The sequence below is a fragment of the Myotis brandtii genome, unplaced genomic scaffold (assembly GCF_000412655.1).
Source record: "Myotis brandtii unplaced genomic scaffold, ASM41265v1 scaffold702, whole genome shotgun sequence".
NCBI lineage: Eukaryota > Metazoa > Chordata > Mammalia > Chiroptera > Vespertilionidae > Myotis > Myotis brandtii.
The window spans coordinates 1,700,230-1,726,823 of record NW_005370755.1 but is presented as its reverse complement, the minus strand read 5'-3'; the positions used below and the strand labels follow the sequence as shown (position 1 = coordinate 1,726,823).

At 36.4% G+C, this 26,594-nt stretch overlaps 1 protein-coding gene across 6 annotated transcripts in view; it reads left to right on the top strand.

Moving 5' to 3' along the window:
* Window positions 1-23: 23 nt before the first annotated feature.
* The window catches only part of IKZF2 (IKAROS family zinc finger 2 (Helios)), a 146,664-nt gene continuing 120,093 nt past the window's right edge, over window positions 24-26,594 (top strand). For 3 of the 6 annotated variants that reach the window (XM_005882285.2, XM_005882283.2, XM_005882281.2), the window contains exons 1-3: window positions 1,347-1,568; window positions 3,115-3,163; window positions 3,998-4,102. In XM_005882285.2, the coding sequence (XP_005882347.1) occupies window positions 1,566-1,568; window positions 3,115-3,163; window positions 3,998-4,102 (157 nt within the window). In that variant the 5' untranslated portion in view covers window positions 1,347-1,565. Of the gene's footprint in view, window positions 281-677; window positions 772-1,346; window positions 1,606-3,114; window positions 3,164-3,997; window positions 4,103-26,594 lie in introns of those variants that run through there. The other 3 variants (XM_014529985.1, XM_014529983.1, XM_014529984.1) reach the window with 3 other exon arrangements.

Below are 26,594 nucleotides of genomic sequence, written 5' to 3'. Positions count from 1 at the left end.
CGCGAGCCCGGCCGGCCGGCGGGGGAGATGTGCTCCGGCGGCGGCGGATCGGTTTCTCGGGGTTTGACCAGCTGTCCCGGGCTAACCCTGCTCCTCGCTGAAGATGGAGGAAGTAAAAACAGGATTACCCTTAGCTACGGCTCCACCGCCTTAGTTCCCACCACCCGCCGCAGTGCACAAACACACGTTAGGCACAGGACAGAAAGCCCGAGAGAGGACACACTGACAGTAAACACACACAAAAGGGTGATGGGAGTGTGGTACTGCATGCGCTGCTGAGGTAAATCTCCGTTTGGCTTTGGCGTGGGGAAGAGCAGCTCTTGTTTTATTTGTCTTCTGGTTCCGAGGTTGTCGAGATAAATGTGTGTGTGTCTGGATTTGCAAAGGTCGGGGGGCGGGGAGCGTTTTCAAAGTTGAGTGTAATTATCTGGCACCTCGTTTTGCACGGTAATGCGATCAAATGACTTGTTGCTGTTAAGCAGGGAGGAGGAGGAGGATGGTAATGTGGGTGTTTTTCTCCGGGAGCGATGGCTGGTGGGGATGAGTAGGGTCCTAATGTCTGTAAAGGGCGCCCAGGGAACCGGGCTGGCGACGGTGTCCTCTGCCTTCACGTGTCGTCCCCTCCTTGAGATCTGTTTCTGGGATGTTAATCGATTAATCAGTTCTCATCTCTCTAGCTGTCATGGATTTGGACTTGTTTGGCTTTGTTTTAACTTGAATTCCAAGAAAGATCGGGTAGCTTGGCATAGATTGCAGCTGTCCAGAGAGAAGGTAATAGCCAGATCCTGTTGGAATTTAATAAAAACAAACAAACAAACAAAACAAAACAAAACAGGTATGACACATGCAAAAAGGCAGCAGTTAAATCACTTTGACAGGTTCCTTCCAGGATGGGCGAAAGAGATGGAATTAAGATTTCTTTCTTTCTCCATTTGCCAAAAACACAGTCTTGGGAAGTTGGCCTAGGACCTAGGTTCCTCGCTGGGTTCTGCCTGACTGTCCCTCCCCTCTAACCCCCCCACCTTTTCTTTCAGTTTTCTTGTCTTAGCTTTTGGTCGATTCTTAAAGAACCGGTGGATCAAGTTTTTTCTCTTCTTGTTAATCGCATTGCTGTGGCACTGACTGACCTCTCTCTCTCTCTTTCTCTCTCTCTCTCTTTTTTTTCCTCTTTCCTGAAAGTACGTGGTGCCATTCCTGAGTGACTTTTCCTACTAGACCATCCCAAAGGGACGAGGGGGAGGGGAAGGAGGAGGAGGAGGAGGAGGTGGAGGAGGAGGAGGAGGAGGAGAAGGGGGGTGTTCCTTCTCTCTCATTTCTTGGTTTTGTTTATCAGCCGATCTGTTTGCTGGATTTGGGCTCCGAATGACCCACCTGTAAAGTGCTTTTCCTTCCTCCTCGCCTTGAACTCTGCAGGGGGCTTGGCTTGGAGGGGGCCAGGGAGGGGAAGAGAGAAGGGGGGAACACAGAAAACTTCTTTCTCTCCCTCTCCGTGTATCTTCAGCCCGACATTGTCACCTCCTCTTGGAGGGGTTTGAAGAAGCTGAGATCTCCCGACAGAGCTGGAAATGGTGATGAATCTTTTTTAATCAAGGGACAATTCCTTTTGTATGTACATTTCGTTTCTCTTTCTCCTTTTCTTTTGCTGGCTTTCCTTCTCTGAGGGTTAATAACCATTTCATTGATGGGGCAGACTTCTTTCGCTTCTCCCTGACATTTCTTTCTTTTTTAATATGTGTGTGTGTGTGTGTGTTTAAATGTGCACATTTTTAAAGAGATAAACTCATTTGTAAAATAGCTGAAGAAACTGCTCCCCTTTTAAACTTTACGGATGCCTTTCTTTAACGCCTTATGTAATCATAATTTGAAAGAATTTGATAACAGTACAGCAGGTTGAAATTTAAGTGCTATGTAGTGGCTGAGTTGGGAATTTGATCTGATTATTCCATAAAGAAAGAAAAGTTTTGTGTGGTTTTTTTTGGGGGGGGGGGTAGGGAGGGTGGTGGTGAAGAAGGGGAGGGGAGGGAGAAGGGAAGTGGTTTTGGAGACAAGTGAAGCTGCCTGTTTTCCAGTAAGTAATGGAGAAATTCCAGGAGCCAGGGCTAAATATACTTGGCGATCAATACAGAAATGGCTCATTGTGAATAATTTAGCTGCTGGTGCAGTGAGAGTTTTGAAACTAAAGGCAAAAAGGACCAGGGCCAAAGGGGGAAAAAATAAGTAAAAAAATCTCCTCAGGACATGTCAATTCTTTAAACTTTGTCTTTCAAAGAATACAGTTAGCTTATCGATCTTTTCATTATGTGAAATCAAAGCTAGGGGGTGTCATCTCATACAACTTTTGTTTCTGAGAATTAAGTTCTTGTTTTGCGTCATGGGTGCATGAGAATAATTCCCCAAACTTTAAAAAAAGCGATTCCCTTCCCAACAGCAAAAAGTTTATGAAATTTTCAAAATGGGACCGTATTAAGTAAGCTTGGCATTTGTATCCAACCCTGGTCTGGCAGGAAAGTAAGGTTACATCGAACAGGTGCTCACCCAGAACTTGGGGTTAGGCTAAAACGCCAATACAAGTTCAGGAGTTGGGTAACGGCTGCAGAAATCTTAGAGACACACTTGGGCACGAAGTTTTTGTTTTGTTTTCTTATGTTTGTTTGTCCTCCCCCCCCCCCTTAGAACATGATGAACCAACTTGCAACAATTGTGAATAGAGCTATCTGTATACTAGGGGAGTCCTCAAACTGCAGTGCGATTGTGGGAAGCAGTGAGGGGTAAAGCTGGCACGTTGGAGATGTGGCCCCCTAGTTTTTTGTCGTTTTTTTTTTTCTTCTTTGAACCAAGTAAATTCTGATGAAGAGAGTCATTCCTTTCTTGCTACAGCCCATCTCACAGCACACTTATCTTTCCTATCCTATCTCCAGCAGGAATCAGATCATTTGCAGAAAGAGTTCAGTGACTTGCAAATGAGCACATACAGTACACTGTAGTATGTTTCCTGGGCACAGGTTGCAGCAGCAGCAACATGGGCTAACTGCTTGGAGCTTCAAATAAGTTAAGCATTTCAGGGCAGAACTGAAAGGAATCATTGTGTTAAGGGTCTAATCTTTTGTATTGCAGCACTGCACTTTGACTATGGAAACAGAGGCTATCGATGGCTATATAACGTGTAAGTATTCATTCCCATTAATTTTCTTTATTGCTAATAAAGTTATGCTTCTGTGTTACCTGTACTTGAACTCCTCAATTGTAAGTCTTTATCACAGATTCTATGCTCTCATTTTCTATCTGTTCACAACTTCACCCTTAAAGTGAGTTTGGTAAAATAGCAGCATACAGTGAAATAGAAATATACTTTACTATATTAAAGATAACATGGAAATCAGTAGAGCTTAGCAGATCCACACTTTCCTGGTTGATTACTTTACCTAAGTTTACAATTGGTCAGGTTACATACATGTCTACTAATATGGTGTGTACTAAATATTTATTGCATTGTATAGCCTACGTTATCGGACTCATATTCTGAAAGAGAATTAGCGTCTAAATTCTCAACTTGTTTGGTTAAAAACAAACAAGTTGACATGTTTTTAGCCAACTCTCCTTTCAAACATCCAACTTTCTGATAGCCAGCATTTTAGAAAATGCTCATTATAAATACTGTATGTTCAATGATTAAATTAGGTTTTAAAAGAACTTTAGTTTTTTAAACTAAAGAATACTTTAGAAATCAACTCGTCCCAATTCCTCTTACGTTACAGTTACGATTATTGTGATAGTGAAATTTTGTCTTTTTTTTGTGTGTGTGGGCTGGTTGTTGCTTTTTGTCATTTCATTCATTTACTATATATTTCTAAATTATATTGCCTTACAGTTTCTTTTAAGGAAAAACATATTACATTATAATTTCAAGGCTATTCGTGCCACTGCATGAGACAAAGTTGGTAATTAGATTTTATGTGACAATGAACAGAGACCAAAAGATTTTATTTTGTGAAAGCAGGTGACAATGAGCTTTCACCTGAAAGGGAGCACTCCAATATGGCAATTGACCTCACCTCAAGCACACCCAATGGACAGCATGCCTCACCAAGTCACATGACAAGCAGTAAGTCTTCTTTGTATGTTTTTCCCCCTATTTCTCTAGCAACAGCCTTGAATTTGTTAGGTCTGTGGGGTCCTCTCACATTGTGGTGTAGCTGCTGTTATAGATTTTGCTAAAGAAAGAACAACAGAGATTTATTCCTGTTCATTCCAGTATCATAAAACATGAGTCTGCTTACTAGTCTGAACTATCCCAAGGTGGCATTTGGGAGCTGGTGCTTACCTGTATCAGGTAAGAAATGTTAGGCTTTTCTGGTTATTGTTTTGACTTGTCAGGTTTATGACTGGATTTGTTGTTGTTGTTGGATTTTAAAAAAAGATGGAAACACGTCACTTCCAAAGGACTCTTCACAGTAAAAAAATGAAATAATTTTATATTGTTTTGGTACAAAGCTAATCCATCCATCAGTGGTAGAATTGCAGTGTTGCTTTTTTTTTTTTTTTATTTAACGTGAAAGTTTTTCCTCCAAAGTGTTGGTAGTGAAGTGTAATTGAAAATTTGTAGAAATCATTTACAGCCATTTCTCTAACAAAGTGAGAGTTTTTTGTTTAGGATTGTCCAGAGAAGAACTGAGAGAATTTGGAAGGATGTTTTGAACTTATAGGCATAGACAGTTTTGGCTACTGTTTTTGATGAAGAGTCATTCATTGATGTAGTAAACACTTTTGTGTAATGAGAGAACAACTTATATGCTATCAGGGACAGAGACAAAACACTTTAAGAATATGGTTTCTTTTCTCTTATAATGTTTTATCAGTTTAGTTATCGAGTGCAAATGCTCTATTATTCCTACTCAAACGTTATTTGAAATCTTGTGTTTCCCTTACAGTTTTGGTATATGTTATATTCTCATATAGAAATGATGACTGACTTATATTTAACTTTATTTAATTAGACGTTTTCTATTTGGTTGATATGTGGAGGAAAGGCATTTTCTTTCCTTTGTAAAAAAGTGAAGGTTTAATAACTAAAGAAAACTGAATCATCGACTGAATTATGAGCATATCTCTAAGTTAATTCTCATTATCTGAACAGAACAAAATTTCCTTTCCAAGTCCCTCTTTCAGTTCTCAAAACTTAAGGTTACTATAAACCTACTAGCTTTGTAAGTAGTAAAGACTACTGAATTATAAGCAAAAGTATATAGAGTACTATTGAATACATTTTGCAACTCATTAACTTTAAGTAATTCTAGCTATTGAATTTTTTATTAAACTATGTGAACTTACTTATTTAATAGTTTTCTTTCTTTTTATTAATGAGAAACACTTCCTAGGAAGATTTCATTCTAGAAGCAGTCATTGAAATTCCTTTATCATGTAGAAAGAAAAATTAATAGGTAGTAAGTGAATGTATATTAAATTATAGTGCTAATGTCTTATAATGGATCTTGTAGCATTAACTTGTTTTATTTTTTGCTAGTTGGCTATTGATTTGATAAAAGTTACACTATTAATGTAATGTAGGCAGTACAATTTTTACATTTTAACATTTTTACAATCTTACTAGTTCTTTGGTAGAATAGATTTTTACTTCTCAGATAATCTTTGTATGATTTCCTAAAGGGTAAAGACAGATGCATTTGCAATTTTGGTTAGCCAGCTATTTAACGGTTGGCTTTAGAAGCATTGAATATAGGGGATATATATTAATATTAATCATAAGACTTTACTGATATCCTCTAGCCACCACTATAATATCAGCAGGAAAAATGTTTTGTTTTGTTTTGTTTTTTCATTGGTTAATTGCCTCCTTTATTTGTGCATTTGATTCTGGTTGAGCAAGTACTGGCTTCAAAAAGGTAGTTCACCCATTTATTTTAAATATACAGTGCAGAGTGCAGGCATGATCCGTTTGAACAAATAAGAGTTGTGCTTTTGACGTTTGGGCTTTTCACACCCATTAACAGTTAAATTATGTTTGGTAAAGAGGTTTTTTGTTGTTGTCTTTTTAACTTACTAGCCCGTGGCAATTTCACGTTAGTATGGTTTTTGGCTAAGCTGCACGTGTTTTCGAGTCCTTTTCCAAAGCGTTGCAGGTTAAATATGTTGGCTCCCACTTCAGAGCTGTCTTGCATCCTTTATGTAGCCTCTATTTACAGTATCTAGGTTACCCACTTAGGTGTTAGATGGAGAAGATACCCATTTTTTCCTTTCTGTTAGATCTAGGGGAATATCAGCATTTGAGATTGCCAAAGCAAAAAGTGGTAGAGAGAGAGGCTCTTGTCTAATTTGAACAAGAGACTTAGAATCTGTCACTCATATTTTTCTATCACTTGAAATAATTTGTGTGTGTGTGTGTGTGTGTGTGTGTGTGTGTCCTGTCAAATCACTTGTGTCTGAGACTACTGGTTTTCGTAAATGCCTTTACACACATTCTTGTCTTTATTAAGTGAGAAGAACTTAATTGATTTTCTGCATTTTTTAATATCTTCATGTATACTTCCTGAAGGGCTGTTGGTTCCAAAAAACAGAATTGCAATTTTGATTGAAAGTATTAAAGCCAAAAGTAAATGTGGAAATCTTTCAGATAGACAGCCTGCAGTAGCAAACAGGAGAGGACAGGAGTATACGTGTAAGAGGGAGAGTTATTTTAAAACAGTTTAGAAAAAAAAATGAAAGAATTAAAACCTTTGATTTTTAATAAAATAACTTCTATTCTGGCAGTAAAGTATTGATAAGATGTGATAGCCACCTTATTTTGGCTTTAGGAAAGTGGCCAGTTGGACTATAAGGTCGTAGTCGTTTGTTTTGGCTATTTGACGACTACCCTGAGATGAAGAGTATATGTACAACTTGCTGCCAGCTATTGTATAATAAATAATGACAGCAGCTATCATTATTTGACAGGGCTAGAAGAGAGCATCGGCGACTTGGGAGAGAACTAAAAATGTTACCATGCCTGACAGTTTTGGGTTTTAAAATTCAGCAAATAAGATAATCTTAAAAAGAAGTCAGAAGTATTAGTTGATCTTAACATTTTATAATGACTGCATCCTCTGTTTTAGAATGAGTTTTCTTAGAGAACTTTAGACTTTTTCTTCTGGAATAAGGATCACTTTGATAGGAAGATGAGCATTGTTGCCTGAGATCATTAGTGTACATGTCGAGTCTGCTGACAACCTTCGGTGTCAGGGATGACAGTATATGCCTTGATGGCTACTGGAAATACACAGTGTTAAGTTATTTTAAAAATAGCTTCTGGAAGTTAAGAATCTGAGACAGACAACTCAGACAGAACAATATAAAAATAATCCATATTGTATTTCGGCCTCTCAGATGAGTCTTGCTTTGTGATTCCTTCTGTTTCTGGGTTAGCGCATTTCCAATTCTTGCAAAGTCGCTTCAGTATTGGTTTCAAACTGGTCTATACCTGCTGCTGGCTATATTGAAAAACAGTTTTAAGGTTCAAGAAATTGTAATTAATTATATTTTTCTTGTCATCTATTATAATGCCAGTGAATAAATTTTATTTGGATTTAGTTAATGGTATGAAATACAGCCTGATACAAACTTTGTTTCTATGACTTTAAAATCATTACATGGATCAGGTTCACAGTCAATATTATTTATCAGTTTGATGGCCAGATGGCATGTATGGAATTGGAAGAAGTAGTCATTCTAGTAATTCTAGTTTTACTCTGACCAATAATCAGGTTACGGAATCTAGTTTATCCTTTTCAAAGTGCTTCACAATTATTTATTTTTTTTCTTAGTTAGTTTCCATTTTTAGCAGCAGAAGTATATTATGATTTTCACTTTTCGTATGTGGAAATGGAAGCTAAAGAAATCAGTCGGCCTTTTGGGTCCCTTGGCAAAAGGAAGAAGTTATCAGGATTGGGACATAAAACTGTGATATTATCTTGTAGGTTAGTTGGATTACTTAACTGCTATTTCTCTGTAATGTCATTATCTCGGGATGCCCACCATGTCCAATACTGACCCAGGTTTTAGTGACAAAAGCAGTATTACAGAAGTAGAGGGTTATTATGAGGGTGGAGTAACATCAGATAATCTTGCTCTAGTGCTCTTTTAAAAAGTAACTTATTTGGGGGGCTCACCAGCTTTCCAAGTTGTCTTCTGTAGCTTAGTTTGGCAGTCACTCTTGGTTGGATTTCCAGAGGATACACCCTAATATAACATCAGGTGGACTTAATGTAAAAACTCACTGTTTTGAATTGTGTAGTACTGAAGTTTGTGTTAAAAACGTATCTTAGTTTTTACTTGTTAGGAAAAAATTTTAAAGTTTGATTTTATTTCTTTACACCTCATGAGAGCTAAGTGTTATGGCTATGTACCAAAAGAAAAAAAAACACGGAAAAGGAACCAAAGGAAGTATATGCAAGGAATTAACAGCAAAAATGCTGTATTTTTTTCTTTGTACCTAATTTCTCCCTTCCCCCCATTTTTAGGCTGTTTCAGAGTAGGGATAAAGATCTGTCTTTGAGAAACAAAACAACTTATTACAGGAGCATTATCCATATTGCCTCTATATTTTTCCAAATCGGCCTTCCTCACTGGAAGAACAGTTTTTTAAAAACGGAACCAGATTAATTAGGATTTATTGGGAGCCTTCCTTCCAGCCCTAGTGTTTTGGGATCTCTGGGTCTAATGCCCTTCTCCCCTAACTTTGAATATTGATATATGTTGACCTTATTCTGAAAGATCAATAGTAGCGTCACAGTCCTAACATGAGTAAAATATGTTGTTTTCCTTTGCTTTTTCCTTTATATCCCTTTATATCAAATATGCCTATTGATCTGGTAGTCTTTTTCCTTTTGTGAATTAATCAATACCGAGAATATTTCTGCTTTGAAATAGGTAAGGAGTATTTTGGAACTATTTCCCTTATTACAAATGTTTAATCACTACTGGAGTGAGAGAAGGGAAGGGGGCATGATTTCTGAGTGTACCTAGGATGCTCCTAGCATTACGTTATATGCATCCATACCATTTCACTTCGTTTCCACAACAGCTCTGTGAGATTAATAGTTCCTCTGTTTTATAATACAGAAAACTGAGGCTCAGTAGCAGCAGATTGTAAGAGGCTAAAAATATGGGCTTTGGAATTATATGGACCTGTGCTAGAATTCTTAGTTTGCCAAAGAGCTTACTGTGTGACCTTAGACACGTTACTTCACATCTCTGAGCTCCAGTTTCCTTATCTGTAGAATGGGGATAAGCCATCCCTACCTCAGTGGGCTTTTGTGAGGTTGGAATAAGTCAATATATTCAAAATGCTTAGCACAGTTTCTGGCTTATCCAATAAATAATCACTGCTGCTATCAGAGCAGTCGCGTTACTGTTTCATTGTCCCATGACTCATAAGGAAAAGAGTGTTGTCAAATCCAGATCTGTTTGAAATTCGGGTCTTTTGTTCTTTCCTTTTTACTACATAGATCTGTGGAACAGAGGCAGGCATTGCTAATCATTTAGGGTAAAAATTGAAGGAAAAAACCCCCCTTATTTTATTTAAAGCATTTATGAAGACTTTGGTTAAGAAAGAAGTAGAGTTTGTCTTTATATTAGAAACTGTTTTTATTGGATTTCAGTGTTTCTTAGTTTTATGTTTTTGATTATATGTAAAGAAAAAGCATTATTTACTGTCGGTGCTCCAAAGTCACCAGCAATTAAGAACGGAAAAAGAAAAAGTCCTCTTAATCGAGTAACCTATCCATATCTAGAGTCAATTCTTTCTTAGAAAGTTTGCATCTAAAATTTCACTTTATTGATGCCTCTGGTAGTACCATACATTCTCAGTTTGATAATACTAATCAAGTGGTAGGCCTGATTGTTGCTAATGGTGCATGTTGGGAGTAATGGTTTAGGTGTTTTAAATTTGAAGTCAGCTTAGCATGTAAAGATCACTTCTATGCATTTGACATGTTGCTGTGTTGTTCTAGTTGACTAATCCAACAAGTACTGATAGGCTGCCTTTATGTGCCAGGCACTGTAAGGTGAATCCAAAGGTGAATAGTACACCATCCTTGTCCTCCAGGAGCCCACACTCTAGTTTGAAAGATAGTCATCTAAACAGGGCATTATACTGTGGTAAGCCAGTGTCCTATTTATTATGGGGAATGGAGCGGGGAGGGCACTAGTTCTGAAGACTTCCTAGAAGGAGATGCCGCTTGAGCTGAGACTTATTAAATGAATAGGACTTAGGAGAGAAGCAGAAGGCTTTTCAGGGAACTCACCCACAATGGTAGCTGAGAAATAACAGACATGTTCTGGGAAATACAAGCAGGTTGGTATGTCTAGGTTTGTAAAGTTGGAGTCTAAGTATCAGAAGCTAGAGATAACTCTGGAGAATTAATCAGGGCAAGATAATCTTGTATAAGAAGAAACTTGGATTTCATTTTCAAGAAAGCCAAAGCAGATGACTTGCCTTTTGATTGACATGGATCACGCTGGCTGCAATGTGGGGGAAAAGATTTGCATGGGGACCGTCTAGACCAGCGGTTCTCAACCTGGGGGTCGAGACCCCTTTGGGGGATCGAACGACCCTTTCACAGGGGTCGCCTAAGACCATCGGAAAACACATATATAATTACATATTGTTTTTGTGATTAATCACTATGCTTTAATTATGTTCAATTTGTAACAATGAAATTGGGGGTCACCACAACATGAACTGTATTAAAGGGTCGCGGCATTAGGAAGGTTGAGAACCACTGGTCTAGAGGCAGGGCTTCTTTAGCAGGCTGTGGTAGTGATTGAGTGAGAAGTCATGAGAGCTAGTGGTAATGGGGATAATAAGAAAGAGAAGGATTTGGGAAGTACATAATAGCATAAAGTGGACTGGACTTGGATAGTAGGATAAAGGAGAGGAGGAAGTTCATGATCTCTAAAGTATTAGATAGATAGTGATAGGTCCATCAGGGGAGATAGGAAATATTGGAGCAGATTTCCAGGAAAATATTTAGTTGAGTTTAATTCTGGATACAGAGAGTTTGAAGTACCTTTAGAATTTGGGAGAGGATAGCAATCAGGCAGGTGGATAGATTAGACTCAAGTGTGAATTTTCCTAGTTAGAGAAACCTAATATGTATCTTGTGGCTTGGTTTCTTTCTTTCCTGTATTACGTTAACAATAGTTTAGTATTTCCTAAAAATTCTATCCTAAGTAATTCTTAGCATTTGATCAGTGACCTTACTTCCCTCACTGCCCCATTAAATCAAAATTCTATATTGAAATGTATGAGCACAGGTTTTAATGAACTCTCTTTGCTTAATGGAGTCCTTTTATGCTGGTCTCAGAAGTTGGATTAGTTGATGTGATTGACTTAATAATTTTTAAACAAAATATGCCAGCCCTTCTCCTTAAAATTTTATGATATATTAAATATCATACCTTTTATGGTTATACATTTTAAAAAATCATAAGGCTAATATATGGCACATACTTCAATGCCTCTACTGTAATGATTTCTCTTTATTCTGTGACCTTATTCTTTATAAATAAGTACATAATTTCAAATGTATAAGGAATGATTTGTTAACTAAATACAAAGCGATCTACCATATTAGTTGTCAAGGAATTTAATAATTTTATCCAGAGCTTTGTTGAAAACTTTGAGATAAATATACATACATGATATATATTTGAAAATGGTTTGCTATATACTTAATTAAAAGAAAACTTATGATACTGTGCCCTCCTGGGATAAAATTGTCTAGAGGGAAAAGTGTAATATAAAAAAACAACATTGTGCCCTGACCGGTTTGGCTCAGTGGATAGAGCATCGGCCTGCAGACTGAAAGGTCCCAGGTTCGATTCCAGTCAAGGGCATGTACCTGGGTTGCAGGCACATCCCCAGTGGGGGTTGTGCAGGAGGCAGCTGATTGATGTTTCTCTCTCATGGATGTTTCTAGTTCTCTATCCCTCTCCCTTCCTCTCTGTAAAAAAATCAATAAAATATATTTTTTTAAAAAACATTGTAACTAACATGCTTATATGCCTCAAAAATATCTATTATAGAACTTCATCTTAAAAATGTAAGCTTTGATTACCTGCGACACCATGGTATTCCAAATGAATGTTAATGATGGAAATACTTCATCTGAGATTTCCTGTATGTGGAGATTCAGAAATCTCTAGAGAGGTATTTTTCATCTTTCAAACATTGATCCGGCCAACATTTATTAAGCACTTACTTTGTGTGATGCACTGCTGATGCTGGGGCACAAGAAATATGTAAGTGTGTTTGGTAGAAAAGGACATTATCTTTCAGGGTTCAAATGAATTCATTTTTTATTTGAGATGTTTTTAAAGATTTCTTTGGAGATATGTATTTGAGATAACCCTTTTGCATTTAGAAGCAAGTAAGTGTGATGTGCTCATCATGATTCATATCCATTATAGATGAATGAGTTCCTTTTTGCCTTTCACCATCAAGAGTTCTTAAAAAATGAATAAATTTGAAAATACACAATGAAACAGACAAAAATACAACCAGCTTTTAAGATAGGTTCCCACAGGATAACATTTCCTTAAGAACGTCTTTGTAATGCAAGATTTGGTGCTCAGTTGTGCAAGTTCCTCAACTTGATTGGCAGCACATTTAGAGTAGACCCATATCTCAGGGTTGGCTTGCATTAAACAATTCTATAAAATTGATCTTTAAAATCAGAATGCCAATTTATGTCTATATTTTGACTACAAATAAACAACAAACAAAACACCCCAACCAATTAACCCCAACCAATCACTCCAGTTGGCTTGACCAGATCAGTTTGTTATTGCGAACCCATCTCTATTGGTAATCAGTGAAGGTCATTTGGTAGCAAGAAATCAGTACAAAGGAAGTTAGTTATATAATTCAAATGTTCAATGGCATCAAACTAAAAGAGCCTAATATGTTCAGCATCACATTAGATGTACCTTACCATTTGGATCAAGTCCTTTGTCCCATTCCTTCTTCCCTGGATGGACATGGATTTAGATCCCCTAGAGAAGCTCAGACAAAATACTTCCTTTTTTTTTTTTTCTCGGCTTCCTTGGCTAAATCCTCTAGTTTCAGTCTTTAACTTATATTACTATATGTAATCAGGTTACAACAAATTCTTGGAGGCCTTGGATCTATTCATTTTCTTTAATGTAATTTTATACTTATTAAATGTTGATTTCATAGCTTAACTTTATGAAAGCAATCTTATAACACATATGAAAGCAATCTTATAACACCTATAAAGAATATTACCATAGCGTCAGACTTCCATTCACAGAAATGTTGATGGGTGATGTGGTTTAAGAGGTATTAATATCTATTATAGATGAAGGTGGAAAATAGCACTGCCACCTGAGAAAGACACTTGAAGTTGGCTGGGGATTCCGAAGAGTTAGTTTATAGGTCAGCCGGAGCAAACGTCTCACCAGTTTCATGAAATCATTGAAGTAGTCTGACTACAGCAAAGAGATTTTATAGAAAATTATAGTGTTTTAGGTTAGCAAATAGGGAAGGCTATCTTGATGACTGAGTGTGAACTTAAGAATATTTTTCAACGCATACAGCTTTATTTTTGGCCACACATTGATTACAAAGAAGTTCATTGGAGATTTCGCAGAGGTGTGCCTTTGGGGAAAATGTTCATGTCTCATTTCTCACTCCATCCCCAGTATACAATGTCATATTGGTGCATTGTAGAAACCCAGTCATTATTTATTGAATTAAGGAACTATTTATGATTACATGCTGCACATGTGTATTTAAATAATGTGCTTCTGGCCATTTGAGGAAATTTAGAAACTTGATTTCTTTGATGTTGAAATAATTCTGACATCCTAATTTACTTGTTATTTTCTCTGTTTGGGTATGCATTTATTTTAAGCAACTGTTACTCCTAAAATGATCTTGTAATCTTCAGATCAGCCCCCAAAAATGATCTCTAAGATTCTGAACAGCTCTTAAGTTTTCTGATTCTATACAATCATATTCAATAGAATCCAAGTAATGTAAATGTTTCCATGAATATTTTATAGTTATTATCATCATCTCATTATTAATAACTTTATATAGCAAATTTAGAGTTTATAGTCCGTATGCTTATAATTTTAAAATCAGTTCTTTATCACTTTCTTAAACTACTTTTAGTAGCATGTACAAAATGAAATGCTTCAATTAACTTTTCTCATGCACTGCAGATATTTTGAGGAGCACATAATTAATCAGTGTAAAGTCACGTTCTAATAAATTAACATTCCGGGTGTCTGCACCTTTGACGTTTTTGTCATTGCTCTCATATTATCATGGTAGCTGTAACTCTTCTTACCCCTGACTATATCAACTTTACATACTTCTTACTAAGACATCAGTATGCAGGGCTTGGTCCTATTTTGAAGTGCTGGGGTCCTGCATTGCTCTGTTTCCCTTGAATTAACTTGAAGAAATTTTGGTTTAGTTCTAAAGAGCTGTCACTTCTACAACTATGTAAAACATTTTCTGTTACAGTCATGTTTCCTGAAGACGTTTAATGCTATGTTTTTGTTGTTTAAAAGAAACATTAACAAGTAATATTTACATATGGAAATGTATTTCTTTTGTAAGACATGTCTTACAAGTCTTTTAATCAGAAATGTAAATATCTTTAACATGTGGATAGTCAGACATAGATTGCCTTATTTTCAATATATGTTACCTTTTTGACTGAGAAAAGAACCATTTTTATCTATACCTTTTAGGCTTGAAGATATATGTTTAATTACTAATTAAAATAGGTACATTTGTTCGTATTAGAAACAATTACTTAGATCATTAGAAATTGGACTAAACATTTTTAGATATTTAAAATAGGAAATAGTACATGATCATTTTAGGTACTGCTTTAAAATTACAAAAGCTTTAAAAACACTGATTCTAATATAATATTTTGAAATATAAAAGAAATTATATTATGTTTGCAAAATATTTGAAAGGAGTAATAGATTTTGTTTGGGTATAACTGAGAACTAGAAAAAGAAATCTGAGATATTTTTGAGAGTCTGCTGTTTTTAAACTCTGAAAATATGAATTACACATCACCATCTGTCTGAACTATGACAGATTAATGACCTAATGACAGTTTTTGGATTCAGTTTCTTCAAAACAAAAACAAACAAAAAAGAAACACCCTCTGTCCCCCAACTAAACACAATTTAAATAAATTATTATACATAAATTGTTATTACAGTAAGGCTATTGGCATAAAACATTTTTGATAATTTTGAGTAGTTTTAGTTGGTCTCACAGATTGAATCCAATAGCTGGTAACAAATTTGTAGAGATATATTTTCAGCAAATTAGAGAAGTTATAGTTGACTGAACAGTTGCTTTCATACAACTGGATCTATGGAGAAAGTGCCATTTATGTTTCAAAAGCGTGTGTGTGTGTGTGTGTGTGTGTTGTGTATGTTTATAAATGCAAAGAATAAGTAGGGACAAGAAGAAAATGTTTAACTATTGATAGAGTTTACTTTGAGGTATGTGAGGGTAAACCAGGTACTTAATCGCTTAATCCAAATAGATCTGCATTATCTTTTTTTCCCCCCAAAAGATCTTTTACTTATGTAATTAAAAAAAAACTGTAATAGTCAACCATCTTCTCAAATAAATAAAGTATGGAATTATTCTGTAAGAGAGCCGATTATGATATCTCTGATAATATATGTCTAACCTTGAAATTTCAGTGATATTACAGACTCATCAAAATGGATTGCTGCCATTGGTGATAAATACTGGTCAGGGTATTGTCACATACCAATGCTGTCTGCAGAATTCCTCAATATTATTTTAGATTTAGTCTGAATATAAGGTATTTTCTTAATGGCTATAATAAAGTTAGACACTATTTTTTGAATGATATTCATTGGTAGCATGAGATGTTGTAAACAATATACATATGTATATCTCTGGCGGTGGTAAGGAAACACTGTAGCATTATGATGCCAGGAGAAATCTGAGTAGAATAAGTTAAAACTTACATTTAGATTCTCTGCTCTACATTGTCTATGATAATAATGTTTACTTTTTTCTTTTATTGAATTTACTAGGGTGACATTGGTTAATAAAAGTTTATAGGTTTCAGGGCTACAATTCTGTAATATATTATCTGTATATTGTATTGTGTGGTCACCACCCCAAGTCAAATCTCCTTCCCTCACCATTTATCCCCCTATAACCTCTTCTCCCTCACCCCACTCCCTTTCCCTCTGATAATCATCATACTGTTGTCTTGTGTCTATGAGTTTTTGTTTGTTCGTTGTTGTTTTGCTTAATCCCTTTACCTTTTTAACCCAGCCCCACAACCCGCCTCTCCTCTGACAGCTGTCAGTCTGTTCTCTGTCTATGAACTTGTTCTATTTTGTTTGTTAGTTTGATTTGTTTAATAGATTCTATGTAAGTGAAATCATAGTGTACTTCTCTTTCTCTGACTGGCTAATTTCACTTAGTATAATGCTTTCCAGGTCCATCCAGTGTTCATCAGTAGATGAGTGGACCAAAAAGCTATAGGACATTTACACAATGGCCTACTACTCGGCTGTTAAAAAAAATAATACTAAAGAAGGAAATCATGCTTACTTTTTAAGAAGAGATTTAGTCTCTTTTTCATGATCATTCATTTAAAACTCCACTCAGTATTGCTAATTATTTATGTTAAAACTTATAAAGATACATTGTTTTTAGCCAGACAGTTATGGTATGTTGCTAGTGGTAGTGGGAGGACCTGTGAAAATAAGTTAATTTGAAAGGAAAGAGTAGAAGTGTGAAGTATAGAGAGCATAGAAGAGACCTAGCTCAAAAAGAAAGAAAGGATAAAAAGGATGAGTCAAAAAATGAGGGGTAAGCCACAGAATCCACTGGAGTTAGTAGATGTGGAGGCAGGAGTAGGGCACATGAATAATAGGATCTTTTCCCTCATCCTTTTTCTTCTTTTAGAAAGCATAAATAAATAAAAATCTGAATTTTTTAAAAAAATATTTTTTATTGATTTCTGAGAGGTTGGGAGAGGGAGAGATAGAAACATCAATGGGGATTCAGCCCACAACCCAGGCACATGCCCTGACCAGGAATAGAACCATGAGTATCATAGGTCGACACTCAAAAACCTTTAAAACCACTAAGCCACACCGGCTGGGCAAGAAAAATCTGAATTTTTAAGTTAATTAAAGAAGCTTACCTGGTTGAATGGTGAGGAATGTGGCAGCAAGATTAGAATGGTTTCTGGTAGAAGACAAATGATAAATATTGAGGTTCAATAGAGAGAAGCGAACTTCTTCAGATATGTGAAAGCCAGGGAGTGGACGTTGCGGGTGGACCGGTGAAAAAACGGGAGTCCTAAGGCTTCCAGACTAGAGAGACTAGAAGACTGGAGCTGTATAAAAGTTGTTGTATCAAGAATAGATTGTTTGCTGTCGGAAATAATGGTGCTACTGATGTCCCCCTCGGACTAATCTGTTGCTCTTATACTGTGTGAAAGTTGCTGTGAAATACATGCAGTGTGGGAGAGATATCCTAACTCAGTGGTTCTCAACCTTGGCTGCACATTAGAATCACCTGGGAATCTTTTTAAAATCCTGATTTCTGGGCCTCATCCTCCAGAACTTCTGTTTCTTTGTTATGAGGTGGGGCTACAACATTAGTAACAAAGAACAGAAATTCCGGAGGATGAGGCCCAGAAATCAGGATTTTAAAAAGATTCCCAGGTGATTCTAATGTGCAGCCAAGGTTGAGAACCACTGTCCTAACTGGTTGTGATCCTAATTATCACTAATGCAGTAAACTTGGGTCTTGTTCTTCAACTGGCTTTTTACTTCATTTCAGTGGGAAAGAGTGTTGGGAAGTTAGGAGACCATAAGTCTGCCAGACACAGTAAGAACTTTCTCTGCCTTCTTTTCTTTCTTTTTTTTTTCTTCCTCTTGGGAGGTGGCAATGAAAAAGGAACTTGAGATTGAGCAGATGAGAAGAGGTTTTGCATCCAGTTTTTGTTCTCTGGTCTGTTGTTTTTTCATTTTCCTTCTGAAGTATCTGACACAGGAGCCCTGAGCCCTGAGTGTTGCAAAAGACTTTCTGGAGGTCCTGCTCTGTCAAAGATTTAGAATTCCCAGTTGGCCTTTCCCATTAGAACACTCTTCACAATTAACCTTGTGATGATACTGTAGTAAACATTCATCAGACATGAGGTGAAGTTTACATATGTATCATTGTTAAAGGAAAGCCCATAAATAATAAAAACAAGATCAGAGAATATGTTTAACTTGCTTAAGAAAACAAACTTTTTATCAGCTTGTTAAAAGTAGCATTCTATTTGCAAGCTACTTTATATTATTTGAAATGCTTTCATATCTAACATACAATGTGCTCATTACAGCTTAACCTTGATATTTATTTAAATAGTCTCAGAGGAATCTACTCTGCCTGGCATTACAAACACATTTTATTTGTTACTAGAAAATAATAAAAATATATATTTTTAAAGATTAAATAATTGCATTTTCCTCTTCCCTGCCCTCTGCAGTATAAAAAAGTGAGCCCTTGATATATATCAAGTGTGTGACACTTTGACACTTCATCTCTTGGAGTCTCTGTTTGTAGAACAGAGACATTAATACTGGCCTTGTCAGAAGAGTGGCAAGAACTGGAAATAATATATGCATAGTCTCTGGAAGGGTGACTAGCATGTGGTGATTTAACCAGATGGTAGCTGTTATTATTATTATTATTGTTATTATTATTTAAATCCTCACCAGAGGATATTTTTCTATTGATTTCAAGAGAAGGAAGAGGAACAGGAGGAGGGGAGGAGAGAGAGAGGAACATCCATGTCAGAGAGACACATCAATTAGTTGCCTCTGGCAAGCGTCTCTACCAGGGCTGGGGAATTTGTAACAGAGGCCCATGCCCTTGACCCGGAATCAAACTCACAAACTGTTGGTCTGAGGGCCAATGCTATAGCCACTGAGCCAAACCGGCCAGGGCAGTAGCTATTATTATTATTTTGTTAGATAAAGAGAGTATGAGAAAAAAACTTGACTCAGACAACTAAGAAACAGATCTCACCAACATGTTGTCCTCAGAAAGACATGCTTTTCGCCCACATCATAATGCATTTCTCTGTTTAATATCTGAATTCTGAGAAGTATGAATTAGACCACACTGATGTCCATTTTTTCCTTTTACCCTATGAACAGTCAAGGAGAAAGTGAATATTGGTTTACAAAGATTTCACAGCAGACTGGATATAAACAGGCCTCCCACAGGTCATTTGGTTCAAAGGGCAGAAATCTTTGTAAATCTCAATGAGATCATTTAAAGACTCACATTTTGCTTTGCATGTCTGAAATTTACCTTTCCTTGGTCAGCGTTACTATTAACATGGTGACAGTGCAATGGGTCTTTAAAACCAAATGATCCTTTTTATCTAGGAGTAGTTTCTCCTCTAAAAATCTGGGAAACCTTTATTACTTCCTATCCTAATTTACCACGACTCCTTGACCTGTGTGCATCTTATCTCCCCTGTAGGACTGGGATCTCCTGAGGGCAGGGAAAGTGACTCTAGTCTCTGCAGCCCCAGGGTAGCAGGCAGAGCTTGGCCTGAGAGTTGACCAGACTTGGATTTATACCTTGGCTGTGTCGTGTACAGTATGAGTCTTCATTTCCTCATTTGTAAAGCAAGGGACATCAGTGGTTTTCTCTTAGGGTTGTTGTGGGGATTAATGAAATAACTTGAATGAACCTTCTATCACAGTGCCTAATACATTTCAAGAAATACTTCAGTAAACATTGGTTTCTCTTTTCCACAGAAGCTAGCTAGCACAGTGCCTTCAACATACTAGTTTCTCAATTAAGAAGGTTGCCTATTGCCCTAACCCAGTGGTCAGCAAACTCATTAGTCAACAGAGCCAAATATCAACAGTACAACGATTGAAATATCTTTTGAGAGCCAAATTTTTTAAACTTAAACTATATAGGTAGGTGCATTGTTATTAACTTAATTAGGGTACTCCTAAAGCTTAGGAAGAGCCACACTCAAGGGGCCAAAGAGCCACATGTGGCTCGTGAGCCGCAGTTTGTCGACCACTGCCCTAACGGTTTGGCTCAGTGGATAGAGCATCGGCCTGCTGACTGAAAGGTCCCAGGTTCGATTCCAGTCAAGGGCATGCACCTTGGTTGCGGGCACATCCCCAGTGGGAGGTGTGCAGAAAGCAGCTGATCGATGTTTCTCTCTCATCGATGTTTCTAACTATCCCTCTCCCTTCCTCTCTGTAAAAAAATCCATAAAATATATTTCAAAAAAAAGAAGGTTGCCTATTGAGCTTAAATATATTATGAGCTGTCCTGTGTTGGTTATCTGACTGGACACATTGGAGACATATCGCAGTATTCCAGGATGTTACTGCTCAGATTAACCCCACGGATGTGATCATTTCAGCACTATGTGTGCTGAGGATACCCCAGTCCAAGTCCAGCTAGTCTTTTTACCCACAAAGCCGTTACAAAATAAATGCTCTAAAGTTAGTGCTAGCTTAGACTCTTAACTGTTCTCAACACTCATTCAAGCAGAATGCTTTGCTGCACTAAAAGCTTCAAGTGCTTAGAACGGCACATGGCTTCATAAAAATAGATCTTTTCAGGCCATTGCCACTCTAGAATACAGAGGGAGATTTTACAGAAAACTTTAAAAAGAGTATAGAGAATTTTGATTATATATACATGTACATATATAATTGAAATTCACTTTGATCATTTTGATTATTTGTTGCTAAGCAGTATGAGGCAAGAGCTGTTGTTCAGAAAGTTTACAATTTTAAATTTATTATTATTTTGACTAATGAAGATTTCTAATCTTTATGATTCAAGATCTCTCAAATCATAACCTGGCCACGTAATAGACACACATGCAAATGGGATGTAATACTGCTTTTGCTTTTAGTTAACTCTTATCCAGTAACTAAATCCCGAAGCTCACCAATCAAATGGCTCTTCCTTGAAATTGTACACAGTTCTGCTTATGCTAGATTGGGAGACCAGACCTCAATTTTCTTAGAGCAATTGTGATAATTATCACATTTGTCCATGGTATAACTATTATAACAGTAAAAAGAATCAGATACGCAGCCTTTACAAAGGTTCCCCACCCCTCACCCAGTTTTTATCTGAATATAAAAATTCTTTTAATATTGTTTAAATGTCTCCAAGAGATTTTAGATCAGCAATCATTATCTAGTTATACAAACATTTTTTTGTAGTCATTCCTATAGCTACAAGAAATAAGGCAGTGTATTTAATAGCTTGGAGAATACAAAATATTTTTATTGTTGACACAGTTAAGAGATCATCTTCTTAAGAAGTAATCTTTTTATTGCTTCTCTTCTTTGGTTTCCCTTTATTATTTTTAATGTTACAACAAAATTGTATGTTATTTGGAAACCAATGAAATGTAGTTTGCTTAGCATAAGATCCTATAAAGTAAGCCCATAATATTTAACTGGCATATGTAGGAAAGCACTGCACCTAAATCCTTACTGAACTGAAAGTGCTTTAGTCTGTATAGTAGCATTTAATGTTAACAGGTCGTCTGCATTTTTATGTGGAAAAGAACCTTTTGTGGTAATCTGTAATTTTCTGTTTGCCATTTTCTTCTTTATTGGGTGAGTGGTTGGAGTTGAATTACTGTAAAAAACTTTTAGCTACTAATCAGGTGTTTTTAAATAATCAAAGTGCATTGTTACCTACTCTGGTGGTTCTTCAAGATGGTAGGGAACTTTCACATTCCCCTTAATACTTGCTTTTTAAGTGTAGAGTTCATGGATATTTTGGATATGAATATATTTTCAGGATCATGTACCTGGTTGGGTACAACTCTGATGATTGATGCCTATTAATCATACTTAATTTATAATAAAGCATTTATTGCTTTAAAATGCTCTCATGCGCCCAGCCAGCATGGCTCAGTGGTTGAGTGTTGACCTAGGAACCAGGAGGTCATGGTTTGATTTCGAGTCAGGGCACATGCCCTGATTGCAGGCTCCATCCCCAGTGTGGGGTGTGCAGGAAGCAGTCGATCAGTGATTCTCTCTTGTCATTGATGTTTCTCTCTCTCCCTTCATCTCTGAAATGAATAAAATATATATTAAAACAAAAAAATAAAATGTTCTCATGCTTTGAATTTGGAGTTTTAATTTCTTTGTTGCTTGAGGGACCCTGGACTTGTTAATTAGTATTTATTTCCAAGTGTCTCTTTTTACCACAGGTTTTGAATCTAGATTGCTGGCTATTGAGTTAAAGGAAATCCCCTTCATCTATTAGCAGCCCTTATATCTTGATCTACAGATCCTTTCCTCTCTTTGTTAGTTTATTTCTTTAGATACTGCTGATGCTTTGACTTTTAAATCTATTTAAAAGGACTGTTTGGTACTTTTTCTTTCCTCAAACTCCACATCCAGTCCATAAGATACCATTGGCTCCACTTCTAAAATACAACCTGAATTTATAATTCTCACCATGTTCACTCCTAAAACTTTATGAGCTACCATCATTTTCTGGTCCCCTAAGCCTAACTTATTATAAAAACTTAGACCTGGTCTTCCTTCCTTCACTCTTGCCCCTCCCATCCCCCATAATCCACCCATAAGGCAGAGCTGGATTTTCTAAAATCTAAATCAGATCTTAACAATCCATTTCTTAAACACAAAAGTTTTCTGTTAAAACTAGAATAAAATTAAAATCCCTTTCTAAAGTCTACAAGATCTTAAAGGATGTGGCTGCTGCCTCCATCTCTGACCTCCCCTTCCAACATTCTTCTTGTTCACTAAACTCTCCAAACATCTTCCATCTCTCTTCTCCTTGGACATGGCAAGTTCATGTCCATTTGAGGGTGTTTGTACTTTCCGTTCCTTCGGGTTGAAACCCTCTTCCTTCATAAAATTTCATGAAAGCCTCCTTCTTTTGTTATCTCAACTCAATTGTAGACCCTTAGATAAGCTTCTCCCAAGCACCCTATGTAAATAAGCCTCTCTTAAGCATTCTATTAAATTACCCTATTTTCTTTTCTTTGTTATACTTAATAGTATCTGAAATTAATCATTTATTTATTTATCTCTTCTTCCAACATACACTTGAAGAACATCTGTCTTGGTCACTGATGCATGCAGCACCAACACCCAGAATAGGGCCAGAAACGGTAGATAATAAATGTGGATCCAAAGATCCATTAAATCCCCATCCTTCCCCTTCTATCAATAGAATTGTGTGTGTGTGTGTGTGTGTGTGTGTGTGTGTGTATGTACCTGTATATTTAACATAGTAGTTTATGCTGTAATGTCCATTCCAAAGCCTCTATTTTAGAAATCTGCATATTGAGGCTCAAGGACACATGGGGAGAGTGTAGCAGAACAATGATTGAACAAGAACAAATCTTGTCTTCTGGCTCTTGACCTGGTGTTATTTTACTTACATAATATGCTCATTCCTCTTTTCCGTACATTTGTTATTTACTTCACTTATTGAAAATATAGGCATCTATCTGCTCTGGAACATACCTGTGAGTGAAGCTGTTCTCAGGTTTTGGAGTGGAATCCAGTGGAAGTGGTTAAGAGTACTGACTTTCAATTTACCTAGACCTGGGGTCAAGTACTGGTTCTGCTCTTTTATGTTAAGGTTGAATTTTAGGGAATTGTTTTTCAACTATGTGACCTTGGGAATGTTCCTTGGGCTTTTTACATTCAGTTCCTTCATCTATAAATAATAATGCCTATCAGAAGGTTTTAAGAAATAAATGCAATAACTAGCATAAAACACTTAGCTCATTTTCTTGTACAATTGTTATAGTTTGTAGATTATAAATATTTACATATGGTTTTTATACTTATTATATATGGTTTCTATTTGAAATATAAGTAAAGTTAACTCAGTCTAAAGTTATCTCTTGACTTCTAGAGAATGTTTATTTTTCTGATTTGATTGTTATACATAGAGAATAGTCTTTTCCATTAAACAAATGAAAACCACCAAATTTACCATCTGCAAATTTCACTGTTTCACAAATCCATTATGGTGCTTCACAAATCTATTTTGTTTTATAATGGTAGCTTTATTTAGCTTTTCCATTTAATTTTATATTACACTTAATAGTATTTTAATTATTATGACTGATTATCCTTGTAATTTAATACTCTCTTAGTACTTAAGAAAGAGAACGCTTTATAAAACCAATCATATCTCATTTCTTTATTTCCTGGGATGTTTTGGAAATACGTATTTTTTAAGTTAGTTAATTGTGTGGAAAAATTGCAAGTTATAACTTTTTAGAAAAGCAAAATGATATATCTAAGCAAAAAAATCTGATGATCGATTTTTTTTGGTTAGATATAACCAAAGAAAAAAGGAAAACAAATATACTATCCATTCCAGATTACCTTTATTTGGATGGACTAATTGTCTTCATTCCGTGACTCCATAGGCATAATAAAGATCAATTAGGTGTTCAGAATGGGGTTAACTATCTGGAAGGAAATGGTGCAATCTAAAGCCTACAGCTGGAAAACGTGAGGATTGAAAACTAAATTGATTAATACTGGATCACACTATTGCCCAGTGATTAAAGACTATACTAGGTAGAACTGATAGAATGTGATTTTCTTTTTGGAAAATGATATCTTAATTGTAATGGTGTTCCACTTGGTAAAAATGCAGTTCACTGAGAACATACATGGGGTTTAGAAAGGGGCCTAACCTCTGTAGCATAGTGGTTTGGCACTTCTGATGCACATTTTGGGAGCGGTTTGAAATTAGAATGTAAAGTCAGAACAGCATGACTTCAGCTCATGTACTGTTTGCCCTTGACTCTGCTCCACAACCTGCCAGTAACGATAGGCCTTTGACAAGGGTAACTGCCTTATGCCCATTTTATTTACAGTTTTCATAGCTAATGAATAGTAAGACACATGTCCACTAGGATCTGATTGTTTACCTCTCTAATAGCAATTTACAGATGGTGCATGCTGTGGCCGTTTCAAACCCTGTCCTATAATAGCATTTGATGTAAGTAGCTGCTCACCATTCTGTATTGTGGTTGGAGCTGGAGAAATAGAAAATTGGTCATTTCCCGGCAGATAGCAGTAAGTTTCAATTCAGTCAGAATGCTGTATGTACTGTGATAGGTTTATAATTATTACCCAAAGATTGATGGTTTCTTGGTGAGTGTAAATTTGTGCAGCAGTAATCCATTAAGAAATCAATAATCATTCCATTCTGATGTGTAGTTCCTATTCACTGTTATAAATGTGTACCCAGAGCTGAAACCAAGGCCTTTTTAAAAAAAATTGTAGTTGACACTATTGGAAATGAAGGGATTTATAACATTTTTTTTCTTCAATCAGATTCTTTTTGTGTGTGTCTGTTTTCTCTTGCCCGATATGGCATACCTAATAAAAAGCTGTGTATTTTCTTAACATTAACAAATTTTATTTAAATCTCTTTTTAATTAAAAAATTTATCTTTATGGTTGAAAATATTACACATGTCCCCCTTCTCCAGCCCCTTCCCCATTGACCCCTTCCCCCCTGCTCCTGCCTCTTCCTGAAGCCTCTGCACTATTGTCTGTCCATGGGCTATGCGTATATGCATATAAGTTCAAGACCTCTTTTAATGTTTTTGTCTACTTTTCTCTGTCTTTTAATTAGTTGTTTAATGGCAAATCACTTAAAAGTTTAAAGTACCTCAGTCTTTATTTTTTCCCCTTGTTAAATGGAGGCGATTTTTTTTTTACTAAATCTACATGATTGGGAGAGTGGTAGGTTCTTTTAAAATAAAATCTTAACCTTAAAGCTATAATCTCATAAAAACACACACACAAATCTAGCATGTATTTATTTATGGTACCTACTAAGCACTGTGCTAGATGCCATTGGGGGAAGAAAGGTTATGATAACCTTGATCCCGCTCTCAGATGAGTTTATGTTTTAGAGACAGAAATCAGCACAAGTAACATAAGGATGTGAAGAAAGAAGAAAAGTGGTGGGGAGAAATGTGGGCTCTGAAACCATCCGTTACGTAAGTTCCCATCTGGAACTTCGGTGTTATGGGGTGATAGCGCTGGGGATGATGGGATGTGGGCGGTGAGCCTCACCCCACAGGGGATGTGGCCAGTGTTACAAAAGTCTGCCATGGTCTGGGTTGGAGAGTAGCCTACGGGAAGATTAGAAATAAAAATGGTGTAGGAACAGAGTATGAAGTTAAAACAGTAGAGATAGATGTAAAATGAAAAGTGAAAGGTCTACTGGCCAGGTAATCCCTGTCCTCAATTTCTCCTGTGACCAGTTTCTTAATTGTCCTTCAATACTTAATTCAGTTTTTACCAGCAGGTTCGGTATAGTGCCAGTTCAGCTAGTACATAGACTACCATATCTACATACATGTTTTTAATTTAATTTTGATACAGATAGGATTACACTGTGTATACTGACTTATGGCTTGAATTTTCAATTTTTAAAAAAATATCAGCACATATAATTCCATCATA